Source organism: Procambarus clarkii, chromosome 54, assembly GCF_040958095.1.
Source record: "Procambarus clarkii isolate CNS0578487 chromosome 54, FALCON_Pclarkii_2.0, whole genome shotgun sequence".
NCBI classification, from domain to species: domain Eukaryota; kingdom Metazoa; phylum Arthropoda; class Malacostraca; order Decapoda; family Cambaridae; genus Procambarus; species Procambarus clarkii.
Genome location: NC_091203.1, coordinates 29,821,097 through 29,847,259, shown reverse-complemented (window position 1 = coordinate 29,847,259; position 26,163 = coordinate 29,821,097). Strand labels below are relative to the sequence as shown.

General features: G+C 55.6%; 1 protein-coding gene across 1 annotated transcript; it reads left to right on the top strand.

The window, feature by feature from the left end:
- The first annotated feature begins 1,239 nt into the window (after positions 1 to 1,239).
- On the top strand, positions 1,240 to 21,432 carry LOC138352771 (uncharacterized). Its single transcript, XM_069305360.1, has 4 exons — positions 1,240 to 1,377; positions 1,465 to 1,701; positions 16,543 to 16,791; positions 21,403 to 21,432. Exons 1-4 carry the CDS (start codon positions 1,240 to 1,242, stop codon positions 21,430 to 21,432), a joined length of 654 nt encoding a protein of 217 aa, XP_069161461.1.
- The last annotated feature ends 4,731 nt before the right edge of the window (positions 21,433 to 26,163 follow it).

Here is a 26,163-nt window from a genome sequence, read left to right as displayed (position 1 = left end):
TCATGTGTGCAGTGATTAATTGAATATTTGCCCACGAAAGGAATTACTGAGAACTCCAGAGAGATATACTTGCATACATTATCATTAAATGAAGGGCAGTGTGTTATACCATGATAGTGAATTATTGTGTCCATTAATATAGAAATGTTTGATTGAGCTCAAGATCAGTGCAGCGAAGTATTTACGTGCTATTGTCACGAATATTGTGTGTGTGAACATTTAGTGATCCTTGAGAATTTAAAGAAACAGGCGCCTCACGCCAGGCAAACAAATATACGAACATTCGCGCGGTGGGAGTCGCCCAGCTGATTTTGACATTGACGTGAGGGGGAACATTGCCGGCTTGGCGAGTTCGTGATTATTTGTGAGAACGAGCGACTTCCGCGTGAAATGGCTGTTTGCTTATTGATATAATCTTGTGATGTCTTGAGTTTAAGTAAAATACAAAATACCTTGGTGTTTATATCATCCCCTCCATATTTCTTGTGGCTATATAATACCTGAAAGGAAATAGAGTGATAGAAATAAATACCTGCCTGATATCAGACATATTGAGTGTGCTCTTGCCACTGTTACCACAATTCAACGAAACCACTGATGTGTTACTGGACACAGGAAACACCAGTTGGCGACCTTGTGGTTAGTAGTAGAGCCCATGCCGGGGCGGGCGCACAGCAGTTAAGAGAACAAGCTGTGTTCCCACTCTTTCTCGATCAGAGGCCGGTTGGGATTGACTGGGATACTCTCCTGGCGTACAGTGGCGCCGCGAGGATAGAGTGAAGACCCGCAGGGCTACGGTGAGTGACCTTTGTGTATACTGTTACTCGCCCCTCTAAATACGGTGAACCCCGACATTGGCGACCTTGCCAGGATAACGATCAAGATAAAGGTTGCAGTTGTGGTACTTTGCAGTGGTATTAGGTATCAGGTACAGGTTGTCACTCATAGCACAAGATGGAGGATGATAAAGTAACAAGGTTCATTGACACTAGAGATGAGCAGGTGCTGGAGGAGTGCACCAAGGCACAGTTACAGTCAATAGCAGACCATTTTGGGATAAAGCTGAGATCTTCCAAAGTGGAAGAGAGAAGACTGGAGATCATGGCACAGCTCAGGGCACGAGACGAAGCTTTGGGGGAGGAACGGCCACAAACACCTGCCAGTATGGGAGAACATCTGAGCATTGGTGGGAGCAGCAGAGGATCTAGCGGCAGCAGGCGCAGCGTTAAGCTGGAGATAATGAAGCTGCAGATGGAGGCACAGCTGAAGAGGGAAGAGCGAGAAGCAGAGGCACAGTTGCTCAAGGAGGAGCGTGAGCAAGCAGCTCAGTTGAAGCGGGAAGAGCGAGAGGCACAGCAGCGCAAGGAAGAGCGAGAGGCACAGCAGTGCAAAGAAGAGCGAGAAGCACATCTGAGGAGAGAAGAAGCACAACTGAAGCGTGAGGAACAAGAGCGAGAAGCACAGCTGAGGAGAGAAGAAGCACAACTGAAGCGTGAGGAACAAGAGCGAGAAGCACAGCTGAAGCGGGAAGAGCGGGAAACACAACTGAAGCGTGAGGAACAAGAGCGGGAAGCGCAACTGAAGCGTGAGGAACAAGAGCAAGAAGCGCAACTGATGCGTGAGGAGCGAGAGGCACAGCTGCGCCGAGAGGAGCGCGAGTTAGAAGCTAGGCTGAAACAGCAGGAGATAGAAGCTAACAAGGTGGGCGGAGCTGGTTCAGGGTAGGCTCACTGGTGAAGCTCGTGAAGCTTACTATATGCTCGACCTCCAAGAGTGTACCAACTACGATGCTGTAAAGAGAGCTGTGCTCCACTCGTTCAAGTTAACGCCGGAATGCTACAGGAAGAGATTCAGGGAATGTACCCGTTCGCCAGGAAAATCTTATGCGGAGACGGCGAGGGACATGGAGAGGAAATTCCTTAAGTGGCTGGAGTCTGAAGGAGCGAAGTCGGCTGAGGATGTTAAGAGGCTTATGGTCATGGAGAAGTTTATGTCCGTGCTCTCTCCTGAGATCAGGGTGAGAGTAAAGGAGGCGGACATAAAGGACCTGAGGGCCGCAGCCGACAGAGCTGACATGCTGGAAGAAACCTTACACCCACGCCGAGAGGGACAGCACCGACCGCCCGTATACTCCGGATATGGTAGGAATTATAGGAGGACTGACGGATGGAGGACAGGAGCGAGTTCTCCCAAGTCCCACCTCTCGAGTGGGGACAACAGAGGATCGAAGAGTGCTGTGGAGCCGGCAAAGAAGTCCCAAGCTGAGAGCTCAGGAGCTGTTGCTGCGACGAAGGAGTCGACGGATGGTGCGAGGAAGACACACGGAACGACGGCCTCTGGAGGCGGTGCCAGGGCGAGCGGTGGTGGATGGTCTCCGACGAGGAAGCTTCGCTGCTTCAATTGCAGAGTGTTTGGTCACGTCGCGCGGGAATGCAAACGCCCTAAACAGCGGGGAACGTTGCTTTCGTGAGGGTCGAGGACCAGATGGCCGAGAAGGTGCGGGATGAATCCATACTGAGTGGGGAGAAAAGAGTTCACCCATTCGTGTGTGAGGGAACCGTAAGGATGGGGGATGCAGACCCCATCCCGGTGAAGATATTAAGAGACACTGGGGCAGATTTTACCCTGGTGAGTGAAACCCTGTTCCCCGAGTGTTACGAGAGTACCAGTGTGGGGGTGGCAAGTGTGACTACTGTGGGAGGCCCAGTGAGGATGCCCCTACACCAGGTGACTCTGAATTCTGATTATGGCTGCCAGACCCTTGTGGTGGGGGTCTGTGCATCAATGCCCAAGATGGAGGCACAAGTCATCTTGGGAAATGACGCATGTGGAGGATATGTCCTCCCGAATCTCGTGAAGGGCGAGGAGTGCTTAGAGCACTATAAGGAGACAGGCGGAGTGTTAGACGCCTGTGGGGACGAGATAGGAATCGCCACGGTGGCGTTCCCGGTTTGTGATGCCGAGGCAGTGCGAAGGACACGGAGGGTGTGGATCTGATGGGGCTGAGGAGACGTCCGACAGCCTGGGAATCGATCACCTCTTCATGGGACCCGGAGAACGAGCGGAGGGCGAAGGCAGCCCGAATGGTGAGTTACAGGTGACCCTCACCAGTTCTCTAGGAGTAGACCGCACTCGTCTTGGAGAGTTGCAGCAGATAGAGTTCCCCGAATTAATTTGTGAGGCCCAAGGAGGACGTGTTGGTCCTGAGAGGGCCACTCATTTTTACATACAGGACGGCATGCTGATGAGACAGTGGAGGCCTGTGAGGATGGAGGCCGGGGAAGAGTCTCTAGGTACGAGGCACCAGGTAGTGTTGCCGGCCCAGTGCAGAGCGGCAGTGTTGGACCTATTGCACTCTGTGGACTCTGCAGGTCACCTGGGGGTGACCAAGACGCTGCGAAAGATCAGGGATCATTTCTACTGGCCAGGTATGGACGCCAATGTGAGGCGTTATTGTAAAACGTGCTTACCGTGCCAGAGGGCAGGGAAGAGCCAACCCGCGATACCGAAGGCCCCGTTGGTCCCTGTTCCTGCGTTTGGGCCTGCATTCGAGCGTCTGTTGGTCGACGGGGTGGGACCGTTGCCACGGACGAAACGAGGGAATACCTACCTGATGACGATCATGTGTGCCTCCACCAGATTTCCAGAAGCCATCCCGATGCGACGTTTGACGTCGAGAGGAATAGCCGGGCAACTACAACGATTTTTCTCTTGGGTGGGGATGCCCAGAGAAATCCAAACAGACTGTGGAAGTATTTTCAAGTCTAAGTGGTTCTGACAGACAGTGACAAGTTGGGGAGTGACTCAGATTCGGTCGTCGCCCTACCGACCGCAGTCGCAAGGGGCGATCGAAAGGTTTCACTCCACCTTGAAGACCGTTCTGAGAGTGTTCTGCGCAGAACAGGGGGCTGAGTGGGATGAGGCAGTATACCCCGCGTTGTTTGCCATACGTAACGCGGTGGTGGAATCGTTAGGTTTCTCACCTTTCCAGCTGGTGTATGGACACGAGGTGCGAAGTCCTCTGTCCATGCTGAAGGAACAATGGACACCAGGAATGACCATGGGAACGGTCAATGAATACATTCAAAAGTTCAAGGAGCGTCTCACTCTAGCAAAGGAACTAGCTGGGAAACATCTGAAGGAGGCGCAGCGTAAGATGTCGGAATGGTACGACAAGAGAGCTGTGCCGAGGGAGTTCCAGGTTGGGTCCCAGGTGATGGTATTGCTGCCGGGTAAGAGTAGAGTGACCGAGTCGCGGTTCGAGGGACCATACCAGGTGCTACGGCGGTTGGGTCCTGTATCGTATGAAATCGGGAAGCCGGATAGACCCCGCAAGAAACAGGTGTGTCATGTAGACCGCCTGAAGCCTTTCTCAGCAAACAATTTTAGGTTGCCACAACATATCTGGAAAGTATTTGAAAGTATTGGAAACGTTTGTTTTATCGTATCAGATACGATATTGTGTGTGGACTTAAATAGGTTTCCAAAACTTATAACCAAGACATATGTATCTAACACTAATTTGAGATGTTGTGGCAACTTTACACTCCTAACATGAGTCATTCATAATCCATTCATATACCAATATGAATCTCTTATGAAAGGTTTGAGCCAATAATCTGAACCCTTTTCACATCTTTGTGTTTAAAGTTAAATTTCTTGAAATTAAATTATATTTTATATTATATTATTTTTATTATATTTTATATTATATTATTATTTTCAATTTAAATATTAAAACCAATTTAAGGGTAAAAAAAATCTAATAATTTATATTTCTTTTATTATTTACTAACAATTATAATTATTTACTAACGGAGAGAGGGGAGGCTGTACGGCGGAGAGTGGCGGCTGTGGCGGACAGTGGCGGCGGTGGCGGATAGTGGCGGCGGGCGGACAGTGGCGGCGGCGGGCGGACAGTGGCGGCGGGCGGACAGTGGCGGCTGTGGTGGATAGTGGCGGCGGGCGGACCGTGGCGGCTTTGGCGGCGGTGGTGGACAGTGGCGGCGGCGGGCGGACAGTGGCGGCGGCGGGCGGACAGTGGCGGCGGACAGTGGCGGCGGCGGGCGGACAGTGGCGGCGGCAGGCGGACAGTGGCGGCGGCGGGCGGACAGTGGAGGCGGCGGGCGGACAGTGGAGGCGGCGGGCGGACAGTGGAGGCGGCGGGCGGACAGTGGAGGCGGTGGGTGGACAGTGGTGGCGGCGGGCGGACAGTGGTGGCGGCGGGCGGACAGTGGTGGCGGCGGGCGGACAGTGGTTGCGGTGGCAGACAGTGGTGGCGGTGGCGGCGGTGGCGGACAGTGACGGTGGTGGCGGACAGTGGCGGCGGTGGGGGACAGTGGCGGCGGTGGCGGACACTGGCGGCTGTGTCTGGCGGTGGTGGCGGGCGGTGGCGTCTGTGATGAGTGGTGGCGGCTGGCGGTGGTGGGTGGTGGCGGCGGTGGTGGTGGGTGGTGGTGGCGGCGGTGGTGGTGGGTGGTGGTGGCGGCGGCGGCTGGTGGTGGTGGGTGGTGGCGGCGGTGGTGGTGGGTGGTGGTGGTGGTGGTGGGTGGTGGTGGCGGCGGCGGCTGGTGGTGGTGGGTGGTGGCGGCGGTGGTGGTGGGTGGTGGTGGCGGCGGCGGGTGGTGGGTGGCGGCGGCGACTGGTGGTGGTGGGTGGTGGCGGCGGGTGGTGGTGGGTGGTCGTGGCGGCGGGTGGTGGGTGGTGGCGTCTGTGATGAGTGGTGGCGGCTGGCGGTGGTGGGTGGTGGCGGCGGTGGTGGTGGGTGGTGGTGGCGGCGGTGGTGGTGGGTGGTGGTGGCGGTGGTGGTGGGTGGTGGCGGTGGTGGTGGGTGGTGGTGGTGGTGGTGGGTGGTGGTGGCGGCGGCGGCTGGTGGTGGTGGGTGGTGGCGGCGGTGGTGGTGGGTGGTGGTGGCGGCGGCGGCGGGTGGTGGGTGGCGGCGGCGACTGGTGGTGGTGGGTGGTGGCGGCGGGTGGTGGTGGGTGGTGGCGGCGGGTGGTGGTGGGTGGTGGCGGCGGGTGGTGGGTGGTGGCGGCTGTGGTGGGTGGTGGCGGGCGGTGGCGGGCGGTGGCGGGCGGCGGCGGCTGTGGTGGGTGGTGACGATCGGCGGTGGGGGGGGCTGGTGGCGGCTGGCGGTGGCGGCTGGCGGTGGCGGCTTGCGGTGGCGACTGTGGCAACGGGCGGTGACGGCTGATAGCGGGCGGTGGTGGCGGCTGGTGGCAGGTGGTGGTGGCGGTGGTGGCGGCTGGTGGTGGCGGCTGGTGGTGGTGGCAGCTGGTGGCGGTGATTGCGGCTGGTGGTGGTGGCAGCTGGTGGCGGTGATGGCGGCTGGTGGTGGTGGTGGTGGCGGCTGGTGGTGGTGGCAGCTGGTGGCGGTGATGGCGGCTGGTGGTGGTGGTGGTGGTGATGGCGGCTGGTGGCGGGCGGTGGCGGGCGGTGGCGGCTTGTGGCGGCTGGTGGTGGCGGTGGTGGTGGGTGGTGGTGGTGGTGGTGGCGGCTGTGGTGGGTGGTGGCGGTGGTGTCGGCGGCGGCTGTGGTGGGTGGTGGCGGCGGCGGCGGTGATGGGTGGTGGCGGCGGCGGTGGTGGTGGGTGGTGGTGGCGGCGGCGGTGATGGGTGATGGCGGCGGCGGTGATGGGTGATGGCGGCGGTGGTGGTGGGTGGTGGTGGCGGCGGCGGCTGGTGGTGGTGGGTGGTGGTGGTGGGTGGTGGCGGCGGGTAGCGGTGGCTGGTGGCGGGTGGCGGCTGGTGGTGGGTGGTGGCGGCGGGTGGTGAGTGGCGGTGGTGGGTGGCGGTGGCTGGTGGCGGGTGGTGGCGGGTGGTGGCGGGTGGCGTCTGGTGGTGGGTGGCGGGTGGCGGCTGGTGGTGGGTGGTGGCGGGTGGCGGCTGGTGGTGGGTGGCGGCTGGCGACTGGTGGTGCCCGCCAAACACACACCGAAACTACGACGTTGGTACAACGTTCGAACAAGTTTTAACACCTCCTAACCAGTTATAACAACCAATATAGCAAGTTGTAACAACGTTCTAATAGGTCATAAACACGTTAAGCCAAGATGTAACAACTTTATTACAAGTTGTAACAAGCGGAAAATGGAGACAGTTTCGGTTTGTGTTTGCAGGGTGGGTGGTGGCGGGTGGCGGCTGGTGGTGGGTGGCGGCGGCGGCTGGTGGTGGTGGGTGGTGGCGGCGGTGGTGGTGGTGGGTGGTGGTGGTGGTGGTGGGTGGTGGTGGCGGCGGCGGCTTGTGGTGGTGGGTGGTGGCGGCGGTGGTGGTGGGTGGTGGTGGCGGCGGCGGCGGCGGCGGGTGGTGGGTGGCGGCGGCGACTGGTGGTGGTGGGTGGTGGCGGCGGGTGGTGGTGGGTGGTGGCGGCGGGTGGTGGTGGGTGGTGGCGGCGGGTGGTGGGTGGTGGCGGCTGTGGTGGGTGGTGGCGGGCGGTGGCGGGCGGTGGCGGGCGGCGGCGGCTGTGGTGGGTGGTGACGATCGGCGGTGGGGGGGGCTGGTGGCGGCTGGCGGTGGCGGCTTGCGGTGGCGACTGTGGCAACGGGCGGTGACGGCTGATAGCGGGCGGTGGTGGCGGCTGGTGGCGGCGGTGGGGGACAGTGGCGGCGGTGGCGGACACTGGCGGCTGTGTCTGGCGGTGGTGGCGGGCGGTGGCGTCTGTGATGAGTGGTGGCGGCTGGCGGTGGTGGGTGGTGGCGGCGGTGGTGGTGGGTGGTGGTGGCGGCGGTGGTGGTGGGTGGTGGTGGCGGCGGCGGCTGGTGGTGGTGGGTGGTGGCGGCGGTGGTGGTGGGTGGTGGTGGTGGTGGTGGGTGGTGGTGGCGGCGGCGGCTGGTGGTGGTGGGTGGTGGCGGCGGTGGTGGTGGGTGGTGGTGGCGGCGGCGGGTGGTGGGTGGCGGCGGCGACTGGTGGTGGTGGGTGGTGGCGGCGGGTGGTGGTGGGTGGTCGTGGCGGCGGGTGGTGGGTGGTGGCGTCTGTGATGAGTAGTGGCGGCTGGCGGTGGTGGGTGGTGGCGGCGGTGGTGGTGGGTGGTGGTGGCGGCGGTGGTGGTGGGTGGTGGTGGCGGTGGTGGTGGGTGGTGGCGGTGGTGGTGGGTGGTGGTGGTGGTGGTGGGTGGTGGTGGCGGCGGCGGCTGGTGGTGGTGGGTGGTGGCGGCGGTGGTGGTGGGTGGTGGTGGCGGCGGCGGCGGGTGGTGGGTGGCGGCGGCGACTGGTGGTGGTGGGTGGTGGCGGCGGGTGGTGGTGGGTGGTGGCGGCGGGTGGTGGTGGGTGGTGGCGGCGGGTGGTGGGTGGTGGCGGCTGTGGTGGGTGGTGGCGGGCGGTGGCGGGCGGTGGCGGGCGGCGGCGGCTGTGGTGGGTGGTGACGATCGGCGGTGGGGGGGGCTGGTGGCGGCTGGCGGTGGCGGCTGGCGGTGGCGGCTTGCGGTGGCGACTGTGGCAACGGGCGGTGACGGCTGATAGCGGGCGGTGGTGGCGGCTGGTGGCAGGTGGTGGTGGCGGTGGTGGCGGCTGGTGGTGGCGGCTGGTGGTGGTGGCAGCTGGTGGCGGTGATGGCGGCTGGTGGTGGTGGCAGCTGGTGGCGGTGATGGCGGCTGGTGGTGGTGGTGGTGGCGGCTGGTGGTGGTGGCAGCTGGTGGCGGTGATGGCGGCTGGTGGTGGTGGTGGTGGTGATGGCGGCTGGTGGCGGGCGGTGGCGGGCGGTGGCGGCTTGTGGCGGCTGGTGGTGGCGGTGGTGGTGGGTGGTGGTGGTGGTGGTGGCGGCTGTGGTGGGTGGTGGCGGTGGTGTCGGCGGCGGCTGTGGTGGGTGGTGGCGGCGGCGGCGGTGATGGGTGGTGGCGGCGGCGGTGGTGGTGGGTGGTGGTGGCGGCGGCGGTGATGGGTGATGGCGGCGGCGGTGATGGGTGATGGCGGCGGTGGTGGTGGGTGGTGGTGGCGGCGGCGGCTGGTGGTGGTGGGTGGTGGTGGTGGGTGGTGGCGGCGGGTAGCGGTGGCTGGTGGCGGGTGGCGGCTGGTGGTGGGTGGTGGCGGCGGGTGGTGAGTGGCGGTGGTGGGTGGCGGTGGCTGGTGGCGGGTGGTGGCGGGTGGCGTCTGGTGGTGGGTGGCGGGTGGCGGCTGGTGGTGGGTGGTGGCGGGTGGCGGCTGGTGGTGGGTGGCGGCTGGCGACTGGTGGTGCCCGCCAAACACACACCGAAACTACGACGTTGGTACAACGTTCGAACAAGTTTTAACACCTCCTAACCAGTTATAACAACCAATATAGCAAGTTGTAACAACGTTCTAATAGGTCATAAACACGTTAAGCCAAGATGTAACAACTTTATTACAAGTTGTAACAAGCGGAAAATGGAGACAGTTTCGGTTTGTGTTTGCAGGGTGGGTGGTGGCGGGTGGCGGCTGGTGGTGGGTGGCGGCGGCGGCTGGTGGTGGTGGGTGGTGGCGGCGGTGGTGGTGGTGGGTGGTGGTGGGTGGTGGTGGTGGTGGTGGGTGGTGGTGGCGGCGGCGGCTTGTGGTGGTGGGTGGTGGCGGCGGCGGTGGTGGGTGGTGGTGGCGGCGGCGGCGGCGGCGGGTGGTGGGTGGCGGCGGCGACTGGTGGTGGTGGGTGGTGGCGGCGGGTGGTGGTGGGTGGTGGCGGCGGGTGGTGGTGGGTGGTGGCGGCGGGTGGTGGGTGGTGGCGGCTGTGGTGGGTGGTGGCGGGCGGTGGCGGGCGGTGGCGGGCGGCGGCGGCTGTGGTGGGTGGTGACGATCGGCGGTGGGGGGGGCTGGTGGCGGCTGGCGGTGGCGGCTTGCGGTGGCGACTGTGGCAACGGGCGGTGACGGCTGATAGCGGGCGGTGGTGGCGGCTGGTGGCGGCGGTGGGGGACAGTGGCGGCGGTGGCGGACACTGGCGGCTGTGTCTGGCGGTGGTGGCGGGCGGTGGCGTCTGTGATGAGTGGTGGCGGCTGGCGGTGGTGGGTGGTGGCGGCGGTGGTGGTGGGTGGTGGTGGCGGCGGTGGTGGTGGGTGGTGGTGGCGGCGGCGGCTGGTGGTGGTGGGTGGTGGCGGCGGTGGTGGTGGTGGTGGTGGGTGGTGGTGGCGGCGGCGGCTGGTGGTGGTGGGTGGTGGCGGCGGTGGTGGTGGGTGGCGGCGGCGACTGGTGGTGGTGGGTGGTGGCGGCGGGTGGTGGTGGGTGGTCGTGGCGGCGGGTGGTGGGTGGTGGCGTCTGTGATGAGTGGTGGCGGCTGGCGGTGGTGGGTGGTGGCGGCGGTGGTGGTGGGTGGTGGTGGCGGCGGTGGTGGTGGGTGGTGGTGGCGGTGGTGGTGGGTGGTGGCGGTGGTGGTGGGTGGTGGTGGTGGTGGTGGGTGGTGGTGGCGGCGGCGGCTGGTGGTGGTGGGTGGTGGCGGCGGTGGTGGTGGGTGGTGGTGGCGGCGGCGGCGGGTGGTGGGTGGCGGCGGCGACTGGTGGTGGTGGGTGGTGGCGGCGGGTGGTGGTGGGTGGTGGCGGCGGGTGGTGGTGGGTGGTGGCGGCGGGTGGTGGGTGGTGGCGGCTGTGGTGGGTGGTGGCGGGCGGTGGCGGGCGGCGGCGGCTGTGGTGGGTGGTGACGATCGGCGGTGGGGGGGGCTGGTGGCGGCTGGCGGTGGCGGCTGGCGGTGGCGGCTTGCGGTGGCGACTGTGGCAACGGGCGGTGACGGCTGATAGCGGGCGGTGGTGGCGGCTGGTGGCAGGTGGTGGTGGCGGTGGTGGCGGCTGGTGGTGGCGGCTGGTGGTGGTGGCAGCTGGTGGCGGTGATGGCGGCTGGTGGTGGTGGCAGCTGGTGGCGGTGATGGCGGCTGGTGGTGGTGGTGGTGGCGGCTGGTGGTGGTGGCAGCTGGTGGCGGTGATGGCGGCTGGTGGTGGTGGTGGTGGTGATGGCGGCTGGTGGCGGGCGGTGGCGGGCGGTGGCGGCTTGTGGCGGCTGGTGGTGGCGGTGGTGGTGGGTGGTGGTGGTGGTGGTGGCGGCTGTGGTGGGTGGTGGCGGTGGTGTCGGCGGCGGCTGTGGTGGGTGGTGGCGGCGGCGGCGGTGATGGGTGGTGGCGGCGGCGGTGGTGGTGGGTGGTGGTGGCGGCGGCGGTGATGGGTGATGGCGGCGGCGGTGATGGGTGATGGCGGCGGTGGTGGTGGGTGGTGGTGGCGGCGGCGGCTGGTGGTGGTGGGTGGTGTTGGTGGGTGGTGGCGGCGGGTAGCGGTGGCTGGTGGCGGGTGGCGGCTGGTGGTGGGTGGTGGCGGCGGGTGGTGAGTGGCGGTGGTGGGTGGCGGTGGCGGGTGGTGGCGGGTGGTGGCGGGTGGCGTCTGGTGGTGGGTGGCGGGTGGCGGCTGGTGGTGGGTGGTGGCGGGTGGCGGCTGGTGGTGGGTGGCGGCTGGCGACTGGTGGTGGGTGGTGGCGGGTGGCGGCTGGTGGTGGGTGGCGGCGGCGGCTGGTGGTGGTGGGTGGTGGCGGCGGTGGTGGTGGTGGGTGGTGGTGGTGGTGGTGGGTGGTGGTGGCGGCGGCGGCTTGTGGTGGTGGGTGGTGGCGGCGGTGGTGGTGGGTGGTGGTGGCGGCGGCGGCGGGTGGTGGGTGGCGGCGGCGACTGGTGGTGGTGGGTGGTGGCGGCGGGTGGTGGTGGGTGGTGGCGGCGGGTGGTGGTGGGTGGTGGCGGCGGGTGGTGGGTGGTGGCGGGCGGTGGCGGGCGGTGGCGGGCGGCGGCGGCTGTGGTGGGTGGTGACGATCGGCGGTGGGGGGGGCTGGTGGCGGCTGGCGGTGGCGGCTTGCGGTGGCGACTGTGGCAACGGGCGGTGACGGCTGATAGCGGGCGGTGGTGACGGCTGATAGCGGGCGGTGGTGGCGGCTGGTGGCAGGTGGTGGTGGCGGTGGTGGCGGCTGGTGGTGGCGGCTGGTGGTGGCGGCTGGTGGTGGTGGCAGCTGGTGGCGGTGATGGCGGCTGGTGGTGGTGGCAGCTGGTGGCGGTGATGGCGGCTGGTGGTTGTGGTGGTGGCGGCTGGTGGTGGTGGCAGCTGGTGGCGGCTGGTGGCGGTGATGGCGGCTGGTGGTGGTGGTGGTGGTGATGGCGGCTGGTGGCGGGCGGTGGCGGGCGGTGGCGGCTTGTGGCGGCTGGTGGTGGCGGTGGTGGTGGGTGGTGGTGGTGGTGGTGGCGGCTGTGGTGGGTGGTGGCGGTGGTGTCGGCGGCGGCTGTGGTGGGTGGTGGCGGCGGCGGCGGTGATGGGTGGTGGCGGCGGCTGTGGTGGGTGGTGGCGGCGGCGGCGGTGATGGGTGGTGGCGGCGGCGGTGGTGGTGGGTGGTGGTGGCGGCGGCGGTGATGGGTAGTGGCGGCGGTGGTGGGTGGTGGTGGCGGCGGCGGCTGGTGGTGGTGGCGGCGGGTGGCGGTGGCTGGTGGCGGCTGGTGGTGGGTGGTGGCGGCGGGTGGTGAGTGGCGGTGGTGGGTGGCGGTGGCTGGTGGCGGGTGGCGGGTGGTGGCGGGTGGCGGCTGGTGGTGGGTGCTGGCGGGTGGCGGCTGGTGGTGGGTGGCGGGTGGCGGCGGGTGGTGGGTGGTGGCGGCGGGTGGTGAGTGGCGGTGGTGGGTGGCAGTGGCTGGTGGCGGGTGGCGGCTGGTGGTGGGTGGTGGCGGGTGGCGGCTGGTGGTGGGTGGTGGCGGGTGGGTGGTGGCGGGTGGCGGCTGGTGGTGGGTGGTGGCGGGTGGCGGGTGGCGGCTGGTGGTGGGTGGTGGCGGGTGGCGGCTGGTGGCGGCTGGTGGTGGGTGGTGGCGGGTGGCGGGTGGCGGCTGGTGGTGGGTGGTGGCGGGTGGCGGCTGGTGGTGGGTGGTGGCGGCTGGTGGCGGGTGGCAGCTGGTGGTGGGTGGCGGCTGGCGGCTGGTGGTGGGTGGTGGCGGGTGGCGGCTGGTGGTGGGTGGTGGCGGCGGGTGATGAGTGGCGGTGGTGGGTGGCGGTGGCTGGTGGCGGCTGGTGGCGGGTGGCGGCTGGTGGTGGGTGGTGGCGGGTGGCGGCTGGTGGTGGGTGGTGGCGGCTGACGGTGGGTGGTGGCGGGTGGCGGCTGGTGGTGGGTGGCGGCTGGTGGTGGGTGGCGGCGGGTGGCGGCTGGTGGTGGGTGGCGGCGGGTGGCAGCTGGTGGTGGGTGGCAGCGGGTGGCGGCTGGTGGTGGGTGGCGGGTGGCGGCGGGTGGCGGCGGGTGGCGGCTGGTGGTGGGTGGTGGCAGGTGGCGGCTGGTGGTGGGTGGTGGCGGGTGGCGGCTGGTGGTGGGTGGTGGGTGGTGGCGGGTGGCGGCTGGTGGTGGGCGGCGGGTGGCGGCGGGTGGCGGCTGGTGGCGGCCAGCTGGGACACACCCTTCACCACTGAAGGTCTGAGCAAAACTAACCATATGTCTCTCTCACCCACCAGCCCAGTGTTGCCAGCTCGCGCTCTCAAAATGTTTCCTTCAAAGATTGTATATTATCTTTGAACAACAAGTTTGATTATCAAGGAAATAATGCATATATTATTGTCACATTAATACTGTGCAATATCTTATTACATTCCTGCTAAATAATTATAATTTGAAACAGGACAAAAAATCCCACATATATATAAAAACCAACATTAGAGATCACGAGGCCTAGGCCTCGCCTGTGACCACACATCCTGCCTCCCTGGCCTGCTACCCTCTCACACCTCACACTCTTAACTCTCTCATAATCACTCTCACTCTCTTACTCTGTCACTCTTACTCTCTGTCACTCTTACTCTCTGTCACTCTTACTCTCTGTCACTCTTACTCTCTGTCACTCTTACTCTGTCACTCTTACACTCTGTCACTCTTACTCTCTGTCACTCTTACTCTGTCACTCTTACTCTCTGTCACTCTTACTCTCTGTCACTCTTACTCTCTGTCACTCTTACTCTCTGTCACTCTTACTCTGTCACTCTTACTCTGTCACTCTTACTCTCTGTCACTCTTACTCCCTGTCACTCTTACTCTCTGTCACTCTTACTCTCTGTCATTCTTACTCTCTGTCACTCTTACTCTGTCACTCTTACTCTCTGTCACTCTTACTCTCTGTCACTCTTACTCTGTCACTCTTACACTCTGTCAGTCTTACTCTCTGTCACTCTTACTCTCTGTCACTCTTACTCTCTGTCACTCTTACTCTCTGTCACTCTTACTCTGTCACTCTTACTCTCTGTCACTCTTACTCTCTGTCACTCTTACTCTCTGTCACTCTTACTCTCTGTCACTCTTACTCTGTCATTCTTACTCACTCTCAGTCACCCTTACCCATTCATACTCACTCTCTCACTCTTACTCTCATACTCTTACTCTCAATTACTCTTACTCTCAATCACTCTTACTCCCAATCACTCCTACTCCCAATCACTCCTACTCTCAATCACTCCTACTCTCATTCTTACTCTTACTCTTACTCCCAATCACTCTTACTCTCAATCACTCTTATTCTCATTCTTACTCTCACTCTTACTCTTACTCCCAATCACTCTTACTCCCAATCACTCTTACTCTCAATCACTCTTACTCTCAATCACTCTTACTCTCAATCACTCTTACTCTCATTCTTACTCTTACTCTCAATCACTCTTATTCTCATTCTTATTCCTACTCCCAATCACTCTTACTCCCAATCACTCTTACTCTCAATCACTCTTACTCCCAATCACTTACTCTCAATCACTCTTACTCTCAATCACTCTTACTCTCAATCACTCTTACTCTCATTCTTACTCTTACTCACTCTTACTCTCAATCACTCTTATTCTCATTCTTACTCCTACTCCCAATCACTCTTACTCCCAATCACTCTTACTCTCAATCACTCTTACTCCCAATCACTCTTACTCTCAATCACTCTTACTCTCAATCACTTTTACTCTCAATCACTCTTACTCTCAATCACTCTTACTCTCACTAACTCTCAATCACTCTTACTCTCACTCTCAATCACTCTTACGCACTATTACTCACTCTTTCTCTCAGTCATCCTTACTCACTCTCATACTCACTCTTACTCTGTCACTCTTACTCTCTGTCATTCTTACTCTCTGTCACTCTTACTCTCTGTCACTCTTACTCTCTGTCACTCTTACTCTCTGTCACTCTTACTCTCTGTCACTCTTACTCTGTCACTCTTACTCTCTGTCACTCTTACTCTCTGTCACTCTTACTCTCTATCACTCTTACTCTGTCATTCATACTCTGTCACTCTTACTCACTCTCAGTCACCCTTACCCATTCATACTCACTCTCTCACTCTTACTCTCATACTCTTACTCTCAATTACTCTTACTCTCAATCACTCTTACTCCCAATCACTCCTACTCCCAATCACTCCTACTCTCAATCACTCCTACTCTCATTCTTACTCTTACTCCCAATCACTCTTACTCTCAATCACTCTTATTCTCATTCTTACTCTTACTCTCACTCTTACTCTTACTCCCAATCACTCTTACTCCTAATCACTCTTACTCTCAATCACTCTTACTCTCAATCACTCTTACTCTCAATCACTCTTACTCTCATTCTTACTCTTACTCACTCTTACTCTCAATCACTCTTATTCTCATTCTTACTCCTACTCTCACTCTAACTCCTACTCCCAATCACTCTTACTCCCAATCACTCTTACTCTCAGTCACTCTTACTCCCAATCACTCTTACTCTCAATCACTCTTACTCTCAATCACTCTTACTCTCAATCACTCTTACTCTCACTAACTCTCAATCACTCTTACTCTCACTCTAACTCTCAATCACTCTTACTCTCATACTCACCCTTACTCTCAATCACTTTACTCTCTCTTACTCATTCTGTCACCCTTACTCTCACTCTTACTCTCAGTCACTCTTACTTATACTCACTCTTACTCACACTTACACACTCTCTGGCACTCTCACTCACCTTCAATCACTCTTACTCACTCTTACCCACTCTCGCTCACTCTTACTCACTCTAGTTAATAAGAACACGCCAATATAAGACAACAAAACGTTTTCAGATTCTTTCTCACCACTTTCCAGCAACTTTTATAATTTATATAAATTATCTTAGGGAATAATACATAAATTATATATTTAAACATGATATTAGTGTTTAGTGGAATGCATAAGGAGTCAAATTGTGTTAAAAAGAGCGATTTTTATAAAATTTGGAAAACTACTTTTTTCTGTTCATATTATAACTAAATGGATTTTAAAGGTTTCACTCAGCCAATATATATCATTCACAATTTATTAATGAATTTTACAAAAAAACACCATAAATTTTATATTTAAACATGTAAAAACTATTTGTTTTACATTTGGAAGAAAATAATTGTAGAAAAACAATTTATAATTAAACCTTTGTGTTTGGATTTTTCGAGTAAAAGTTTCTCAAAGGCTCTCCTGCACCATTCTCAATGCAAATCATTCCCACACCTATGGGAAGAGATAGGCGAACGTTGTGTAGATGATTTGTGTTTGCTGGGTTCTTCCCTGAGGAAGGAGGAGCCGCCGTGCAGGACGGGACGGTGACCCGAGACCCCCAGCAGAAGATGATTTTGTGCGTGCAGGTGGACCAGGAACTTCCAGAGGAGGAAGGAAAGTGGTCCAGGGCAGACGGCACCCGTCTCACCAACACGGAGAGTTTGGCGAAGATCGAGGACAAGCTACAACACCTGAAAGGGCAACAGAGCGCGGACCTGACGAACCTACTAAGGGAGAATGCCTCTCTCTTTACCGACGTGCCCCGACGACACAGGAGTGTAATGCACGAGGTGGAGGTGAGGGACGCCAGGCCGGTCAAGCAGAGTGCGTATAGGGTAAGCCCGGAGAAGCGAGAGCTGATGAGGAAAAAGGTGGAGTATCTCCTTGAGAACGACCTTGCAGAGCCTAGCAAAAGTGAGTGGAGTTCCCCATGCTTGTTAGTGAAGAAAAGCGATGGTACATTCCGCTTTTGTACAGACTACCGAAAGGTGAACTCCATCACTGTGGCGGATTCTCACCCCATGCCAAGAGTGAGCGATTGCATCGACCAGGTGGGCAGTGCAAGGTACGTATCCAAGGTCGATCTGCTCAAGGGGTACTACCAGATCTCTTTGACTCCTGAGGCCAGGAAGATATCAGCTTTCGCAACACCTGACAGACTATACCAATACAAGGTGTTACCCTTTGGAATGAAAAACAGCGGTTGCTGTTTCCAGCGCATGATGAATGAGTTATTAAGGGGGGCCGTAGGCTGCACAGTATACATCGATGACATCGTCGTGTACGCCGACGATTGGAAGACGCACCTGGAAAGACTCAAGGAATTGTTTAGAAGGCTAGAGGAGGCTAACTTGACTGTAAATTTAGCAAAGAGCGAGTTTGGGAAGGCCCACTTGGAGTACCTAGGCTTCGTCATCGGCCAAGGAGAAGTAACCCCTGTAGATCACAAAGTGTCAGCCATTAAAGAATACCCCGTGCCCAGAACGCGTAAAGAGTTGTTAAGGTATCTCGGGATGATAGGATACTATCGTGGTTTCTGCAGGAATTTTTCCACGGTAGCGCATCCCCTGACCGAGCTACTCTCCAAAAATGTGCGATGGAGATGGGGAGAGACCTGCCAAGAGTCTTTTGAGAAGACCAAGAAACTGTTGACGGAGGCCCCGGTATTAGTATCCCCAGATTTCTCAGCCAGATTCATCCTGTACGTAGACGCCAGCGACGTTGGGATAGGGGCCATGTTGGCTCAAAAGAGAAGTGAGATATATAGGCCGGTAGCTTTCTACTCTAAGAAGTTTGTGAAATACCAGCGGGCCTATAGTACCGTTGAGAAAGAGGCATTGGCGCTAGTTATGGCCCTGAAGCACTTCGATGTGTACGTGGGAGGAGGGGCGAGACCTGTTCTTGTGTTCACAGATCACAACCCTCTAACCTTTTTGTACAAAATGAAGAACTCCAACCAACGTCTGACGAGGTGGGCGTTGCTACTGCAGGAGTACCGGCTGGACATCAAGCACACCAGGGGGAAGGACAACGTGGTTGCGGATGCCCTGTCCCGTATACACTAATTAGACATGACTCTTATTTTAAGGGGAGGGGTATGTGACGGTGTTCCCCCCCTTATATTTCTCCCACGCCTGCTGTAAGAGTCATGTCCACTTTACCCGAGCGTTCTCTACGTCGCAGGCATCAGTTTGATATATGTGGGAGAATGTAGTGTTCTCGAAGAGGCGAGAAATTTGTAAGAGAAGAGTATTTTGGCCTGTGGTTGAGGCCCTTTAGGAAGCCAATATGGCACTGGCTACTCTGTTTTGCCGCCAAAACTGTGTGACGTCAGTGGCACTGGATTGGTCACCGACAGCGATGTGACACAGGGAGCCAATGAAAACCTCCCATGGCGAATATGACGTCACGAAGGAAGGGGGGCCAGGTCAGAGCACCACGGCGGCGCCATCAGTCTGATACGACACGTCAAGATGGGCGGATGTGTGAAGGTTGATCCTGTCAATCTGACAGTAATACGCCACTCCCGTGGATCTTACGCGTCACCCGTAGTCTGCAAGTACGCCAGAGGTCTTCCTTCATTCCATGTGTGGACCGAAGAGGGAATTGACGGAATATTGAGCATCAAGTGCTCCAGGATCGGGTGCTGTGCAGGTGAAGTCTAGGCAGTATCGTCTGGGACGTCTGATAGCTTCACAGTGACGACGTAGCGGCTGGGCCAATCCACTGGGAAGCAGTGAAAGAAGACACTAATTGGGAATCCGAACGACTGCAGCCGAGACGTAGGCAGGCAGCCGTAGTTGGGAGGAGAAGTTGATGGCTGGGAGACCGTCTCCAACCCTACAAGACGTGGAGGAGGGGCACGGACCCGCGGAGGACAGAAACGGAGACGACGCGTTTATGGTGGGACGTTGATTGAGTTCATGGAGGACACAACAGGGTGTGTGTGGGGGCGTTCCCTACACGAGGCAGGAGTCTGGACCAGGATCTACAACTCAACTCTCACCGGAGGATAGGTGGAAGTAGGTGATTCTAGTTTCCCTCCCAATTCCCCTTTAGTCAGCTATATTATTTAGCCAGAGTATTTTGTATGTCGTGAGCAAGGCTCACCTATGTCACAGTAAGGCACAAGTGTGCAGTGGGGCTACATAGAGCACTCACGATATTTATGATTATTATTGGTGTGTGCAGGCACCCGGAGTAATTGATGAATTTACTGTGTTGATAATGTCTTTCATGAGACTTTAATATGATCAGTTAGTGAGAGAGTATATATATATAAATATACCAGTATTTGGTGTTAGGCTAAGTGCCCAGTAACTATATTAGTACCATTATTGATATCTATGATTTATATATATATATATATATATATATATATATATATATATATATATATATATATATATATATATATATATATATATATATATATATATATATATATATATATATATATATATATATATATATATATATGTCGATGCTTGTGTATTGAATAACCATTCATGTGTGCAGTGATTAATTGAATATTCGCCCTCGAAAGGAATTACTGAGAACTCCAGTGATATATTCTTGCATATGTTATCATTAAATGAAGGGCAGTGTATTATACCATGATAGTGAATTATTGCGTCCATTAATATAGAAATGTTTGATTGAGCTCAAGATCAGTGCAGCGAAGTATTTACGTGCTATTGTCGCGAATATTGTGTGTTTGAACATTTAGTGATCCTTGAGAATTTAAAGAAACAGGCGCCTCACGCCAGGCAAACAAATAAACGAACATTCGCGCGGTGGGAGTCGCCCAGCTGATTTTGACATTGACGTGAGGGGGAGCATTGCCGGCTTGGCGAGTTCGTGATTATTTGTGAGAACGAGCGACTTCCGCGTGAAATGGCTGTTTGCTTATTGATATAATCTTGTGATGTCTTGAGTTTTAAGTAAAATGCAAAACACCTTGGTGTTTATATCATCCCCTCCATATTTCTTGTGGCTATATAATACCTGAAAGGAAATAGAGTGATAGAAATAAATACCTGCCTGATATCAGACATATTGAGTGTGCTCTTGCCACTGTTACCACAATTCAACGAAACCACTGACATGTTACTGGACACAGGAAACACCAGTTGGCGACCTTGTGGTTAGTAGTAGAGCCCATGCCGGGGCGGGCATACAGCAGTTAAGAGAACAAGCTGTGTTCCCATTCTTTCTCGATCAGAGGCCGGTTGGGATTGACTGGGATACTCTCCTGGCATACAGTACCGCCGCGAGGATAGAGTGAAGACCCGCAGGGCTACGGTGAGTGATCTTTGTGTAAACTGTTACTCGCCCCTCTAAATACGGCGAACCTCGACAAAGCTGAATTGCATTTGTTGATTTGTTTCCAAATAAGATATAGTAGGTCTTTTCTATGTTTAGTGTGAGTTTGTTGGTTGACATCCACAAATGGACTTTCTTTAATTCATTGTTTACAACATTATTTAACATGAGTGGATTGGGGTCAGAGTAGATGAGAATAGTATCATCAGCAAACAATATAGATTTAAGCATGTTTGAGACATTAGGGAGATCATTGATGTATATAAGAAACAGGAGGGGTCCTAGGATGCTGTCCTGTGGCACCCCTACGGTTAGTGGTAGAGTAGGAGAGGTTATATCATTGATGGCTACATATTGTTGTCTGTCACTAGGATAGGATAGGATATAGTTCAGGGCAAGGCCACGGATTCCATAATGGTGGAGTTTAAGTAAGAGGTAGTTATGGTTAACAGTATCAAAGGCCTTTCTCAGGTCAGTTAAGAGTCCAATCGGAAACTCACTTTTGTCAAAAGCATAATAGATTAAGTCAAGCAGACTTACATTGACTTACAACTGCATCATTGGTACTCCTTTGGGAGCGGAAACCAAACTGACAGAGATTTAGTATATTGAATTTTACGAGATACGAGTAGTACTGTTTGTAAATAATTTTTTCAAATATTTTTGATAATATAGATAGATTCGATATGGGTCTGTAATTATTTATGTCTGCAGTGTTACCTCCTTTATGAACTGGCGTTACTCTTGCCTTTTAAGGATATCAGGGAAGGTATGACACTAGCGATTTACTGAACAGCAATGCTATGGGTGGTGTAAGGGCACCAGAGGCACTCTTGTATACCATCGATGGTATTTCACTAATGTTCCCAGCTTTGGTTTTTAGCAAGTGAATGATGGACACAACATCTGTAGGGCCGACTGGTGAGAGGAGAAGAGAGTTTGGATAGCTGCCTGAAAGATATGTGGTAATGTGTCTGAGTCTGTGGAATTTTCCGGGCAAGGTTAGCACCAATCGATGAAAAGAAACTATTAAATTCAGTTGCTGTTTCAAGATCTGTTGCAGGTGCATAACCATCCTTGGAGATTTTTATCTGATTATGTGAATGTTGCTTTGCTTCTAGGATGTTAGAGATGGCTCTCCATGTGCTTGAATCTATTCTCGTAATAGGAATACTTTGCTCTTTTTATTATACTGGTAAGCACTGATGAGTACTGATAAGCAATAAGTCATATATGTGCTGTCTTGTGCGAGAGCGGGTTGCCTCCCCACCGCCCCTCCTCAGCCCTTAATGCTATGAGGTTAACGGTAGGCCGCTCCTTAGCCTACCTTCGGGTAGGTTGCTCCGCGGGGACTTTCATGTAAGCTATTCAAGGAGTTACATATCTGAATGATTTGTCTATAGAAAAACTTTACTTTTTCCACTGAAGCGAGTTAGGAGAAGTGTGTGGTTGTGTAATATATGGAAAGATAAATAAATATTAAGTTGAAGATATTAAACTCACAGCACCACCAAAACGATATCTTCAGGTGTGCTCATCCTGTGGCAGGCCACCCTCCAGGCAGGCAGCAGGCCCATCATTACGACCCCGTCAGTCTGAGGAGTGGCCTATTCTGCCATTTAGGGGGACATTCCTTTCTATTACCCCCACCACATCCGCTCCCAGCCCCTGCTCCAAGCTCCTCCCCTCATTCATTATCTGTCTCATCCATTACCAGTCAATTCCTTAAGTCATCGCCTCCCAATAGCTCTATTTGAGTGTCTGTGTTTTTCCTTGGGAAACATGGAAACATATCAGATATATAAACAGAGAAATTGCAACTCAACTCAACATATTCAGGGGGAACAATCTAATGATGAATGATAAACTGGTCTTGACTCCATTTTCACCGTCTTGTCACACCATAACTCAACCTCCTTGTGTGTTACTGTGTCACACCATAACTCAAAATCCCATTAGCATTCAATCAAGCCGTCATCTAATCTTCACCTCTGAGTTTTTTTTAACATCGTGTGTGAAAGGCGTGATTAAATATTATACTCGAGCGTGAATTAGTTCTAACCCATGTCCTTCAGCAGTTAATAGTAAGCTGTGGTCATATGAGCCATGATCCAGACATAGAAATTCTCAATGGAATAGTCAGTGTTTTTTTAGTTTTAAAATGCTTCCCCCACCCCCTCCCCGCTCAGCTCGTTGTTGCCGTGGGTGGGGGGGGGGGGCTTAGTGGGCGGCTGCCGGAGTGTGATGCTCCTTGGGACAGTCCTCTGTTCTTTTATAGCCATGTGCTCCTGCTGCCGTCCTCTCCAATTGTGCTGAGCACCTTTTCCTTTTCCTTCTGTTTCATTTTTCTCCCCCTCTTCTCCTGTCTGCTTGCTGTTCCCTGCCAACCTTTTGCTTGTTTTGGTAATTCCTTTGGACTTCTTCTACTTTGACGCCCGGGTGCTTGAGGAGGCATACTCTTGCACCCGTAGAACTGTAGTACCCAACGTTGAGAGTGAGGGGAACCTTTTATTGTCAATCCCCCTTTCGTCACTGAACCCGATCTCGACGGACTGTTGGTTCTTAAGGTGGCGTTTGTGGGGCGTATACTCACGACGCACCCCTAGGAGGCCCCGGCATGATCGGCGATAGCTTCTTGTTGGGTGTCCTGCCTCTAATTGTGGCTCCATGGTGGGTGTGGGGGGGGCACATTCGTGAATGAATGTTTCTTTTTCATAGCAATGATATCTACTGTTTCTGCTGTTTCTCCTTTACCTTCTCAAGCTCGCACCCTTTCCTGTCTTGATCTTTCTCTATGCTCTTCTTCTCTTTACTTAGATTTCACGTGGCAGGTTCTGGATGACCTCCATGGCAGTGACCATTTCCCCATCCTTGTTTCCTTTGTCTCTTTTCGTCCTTCCCTCTCCTTCCCTAGGTGGCAGTTTGCTAAAGTGGACTGGAACCTGTTTACCCTCAGTGCTGCTCTCTCTGACCTCTCCCTTCTGCCTCTCCCTCGTGCTCTCCTCCTTTTTCATGACACTGTCTTCGATGCTGCCCTCCACTCTATTCCTCGCTCTTCCTCTCGGGGTCCGCGGAAGTGCGTTCCCTGGTGGAATGCAGATTGTGCTCGGGCTGTCCGCTGTAAGCGTGCAGCCTGGAAGAGGCACCGCTGTCGGCAGAAGGCCGATTCTTTTCTTTTCTTTCGGAAAGCGAGTGCGGTGGCCCGTAGAGCCATCCGTACGGCCAAATGTGATTGTTGGGCATCTTATGTCTCCGCAATTACGTCCGAAACTCCCCTGCCACAGATCTGGAAGCGTATCTGCAAGATAGCGGGTAAGTTCGTTCCCGATGTTTCACCGGTCCTTCACCTCCGTGGTACTCTTGTGGCGGACCCATTGCAGGTTGCTACCGAACTGGGTTCCCATTTTTCTTCTGTTAGCTCTGGTCTTCATCTTCCCCAATCTTTCCTTCTTCGTAAACCTGTCCTTGGGTCTCGTCCTTTAGATTTCTGCACTCGTCTTCGACTTTCCTATAACGATCCCTTCTCTCTCTCTCTCTCTGAACTTCGTTCTGCCCTGGCCCTCTGCGGTTCTATGGCGGCGGGCTCCGATGGTATTCATTATGAGATGCTTCGCTATCTCCCTCCGTGCACATCTCAGTATTTACTGAGTCTGTATAATCGGATCTGGGAGTTGTCGTCAGTCCCTGAGGACTGGCTCGATACCGTTGTCCTCCCTGTTCGCAAACCAGGGTCTCTGGGAACTTCCTCTAAGGACTTTCGCCCTATTGGCCTTAGAAGTTGTGTCTGCAAACTCTTTGAACGTATGGTTAACGTTCGTCTGATGTGGTTCCTGGAACACCATCACCTCCTCTCCCCTTCTCAATTTGTTTTCCGCAAGTGCCGCAGCACGACAGATGTCCTGGTGAACTTGGAGGTCTATATTCGTACTGCTTTTGCTGCGAGGACCTCCGTTGTTGCCGTCCTTTTTGACCTGGAAAAGGCTTACGACACCACTTGGCGATATCATATTCTATCCCAGCTTTATTCTTTTGGCCTTCGTGGTCATCTCCCTCTCTTTCTCCGCAGCTTCCTCTCTCGTCGTTCCTTTAGGGTGCGCCTTGGTATCGCTCTCTCTGCCTCTTTTCAGCAGTACGAAGGTGTGCTCCAGGGTAGTGTTCTGAGCACTACTCTTTTTCTGGTTGCCCTCAATGGTCTTCTTTCCTCTCTTCCTTCAGGTGTCTTCTCCACTCTCTATGTCGATGATCTTACCCTTTGCTGTCAGGGTGGTGATTCGCCTCTCCTTCAGCGCCGGCTTCAACTTGCGATTGATGCCGTGTCGTCTTGGGCCACCGATCATGGCTTCAAGTTCTCTACTTCTAAGACTTGTGCCATGTCTTTTACTCGGAAACGGGTCGTTCTTCGTCCCTCTTTGTCACTTTATGGTCATCCCCTTGAGTACAAAGATTCCGCGAAGCTTTTGGGGTTATTCCTTGACACTCATTTGTCTTGGTCTCCCCATATCTCTTACCTCTGTGTTAAGTGCTCTGAGGCCCTTACCCTCCTTCGGGTATTGTCCCATACTTCTTGGGGAGCGGATAGGCGCACTCTCCTTGCTTTACATTCCTCTCTCGTCCTGTCTAAGCTCGATTATGGTTGCCCTGCTTACTCATCTGCTTCTCCTTCTACTCTTCCCCGTCTTGATGCTTTGCACCATACTGGGTTGCACCTCAGTTCTGGTGCCTTTCGTTCGACTCCCGTCCATAGCTTGTATGTTGACACTGGCTTCCTGTCTCTCCAGGACCGCTGTGATCGCTATTGTCTTCGCTATCTTGCGCGGTCCTTACGACATCCTTCCTCTCGCCTCTGTCATGCTTTAACTTTTACCCCTCCTGCGGCTCCTGTTCCTCTTCACCAACTCCCTCTTTCTGTATGGTTATCTCGCTTACAGGATTCTCTTTCCGTTCGTGTTTCTAATGTTTCTCCTCGTGTTGTTCCTTCTTTGCCCCCGTGGAGAGTCCCCCTTCCGCAGTTTTGTACATCCTTGACCCGTATCACTAAAGCTTTTACCCCTCCTAGGGTTCTAAAACGCCTTTTCCTTGAGCACTTTTCTTCTCACTCCCGCTCCGTTTCTGTCTTCACCGATGGGTCTAAGTCGGCGGACGGTGTTGGCTACTCTGTTGTTTTTCCTGATCGCACTTATATGTGTCGCTTACCTCCGGAGACTAGCATCTTTACAGCGGAGCTTTATGCTATTCTCTGTGCTCTTCATCTCCTGCTTTCTCATTGTCAGTCTTCCTTTGTAGTTGTTGTTGACTCTTGTAGTGCCCTCATGGCTCTCGGGTCCTTTAATTCTGTTCATCCAGAGATGAACCGAATTAAAGAGATGAATTCGAGATCCAGCATTGGCTGTTTCTTGTTCACAGTAAATTTAAGTCGATTGAGTTTTGTTGGGTTCCCAGCCATATTGGTGTGTCTTTAAATGAGTGTGTGGATGCTGCCGCCAAGGAAGCTGTCCGCTCTTGTCCCATCTCTCGTAAAGGTATTCCATATTCCGACTTTTACCCGGTTATCCATTCTTCCATCCTTACCCGTTGGCAGGCTTCTTGGTCGTTTGTTACTGGTAACAAACTACGTACTCTTAAATGTTGTGTTTCCTCGTGGCCGTCCTACCACCGTAACCGGCGATGGGAAACAGCTCTGGCGAGGTTGCGTATTGGCCATACTCGCTTAACAGCCTGATCCAAACTTGATGACACACGCCCCAACAGACAACGAACCATCAATCTTGCCTGTACAGCTATCGACGTGTCGGACCTTAATGATGTAACTGAATGGGAATTAAATCATGCACTAAAGATGGGAAAATCGACTGCTCCTGGAGAAGATGGTATTACTTACAGTC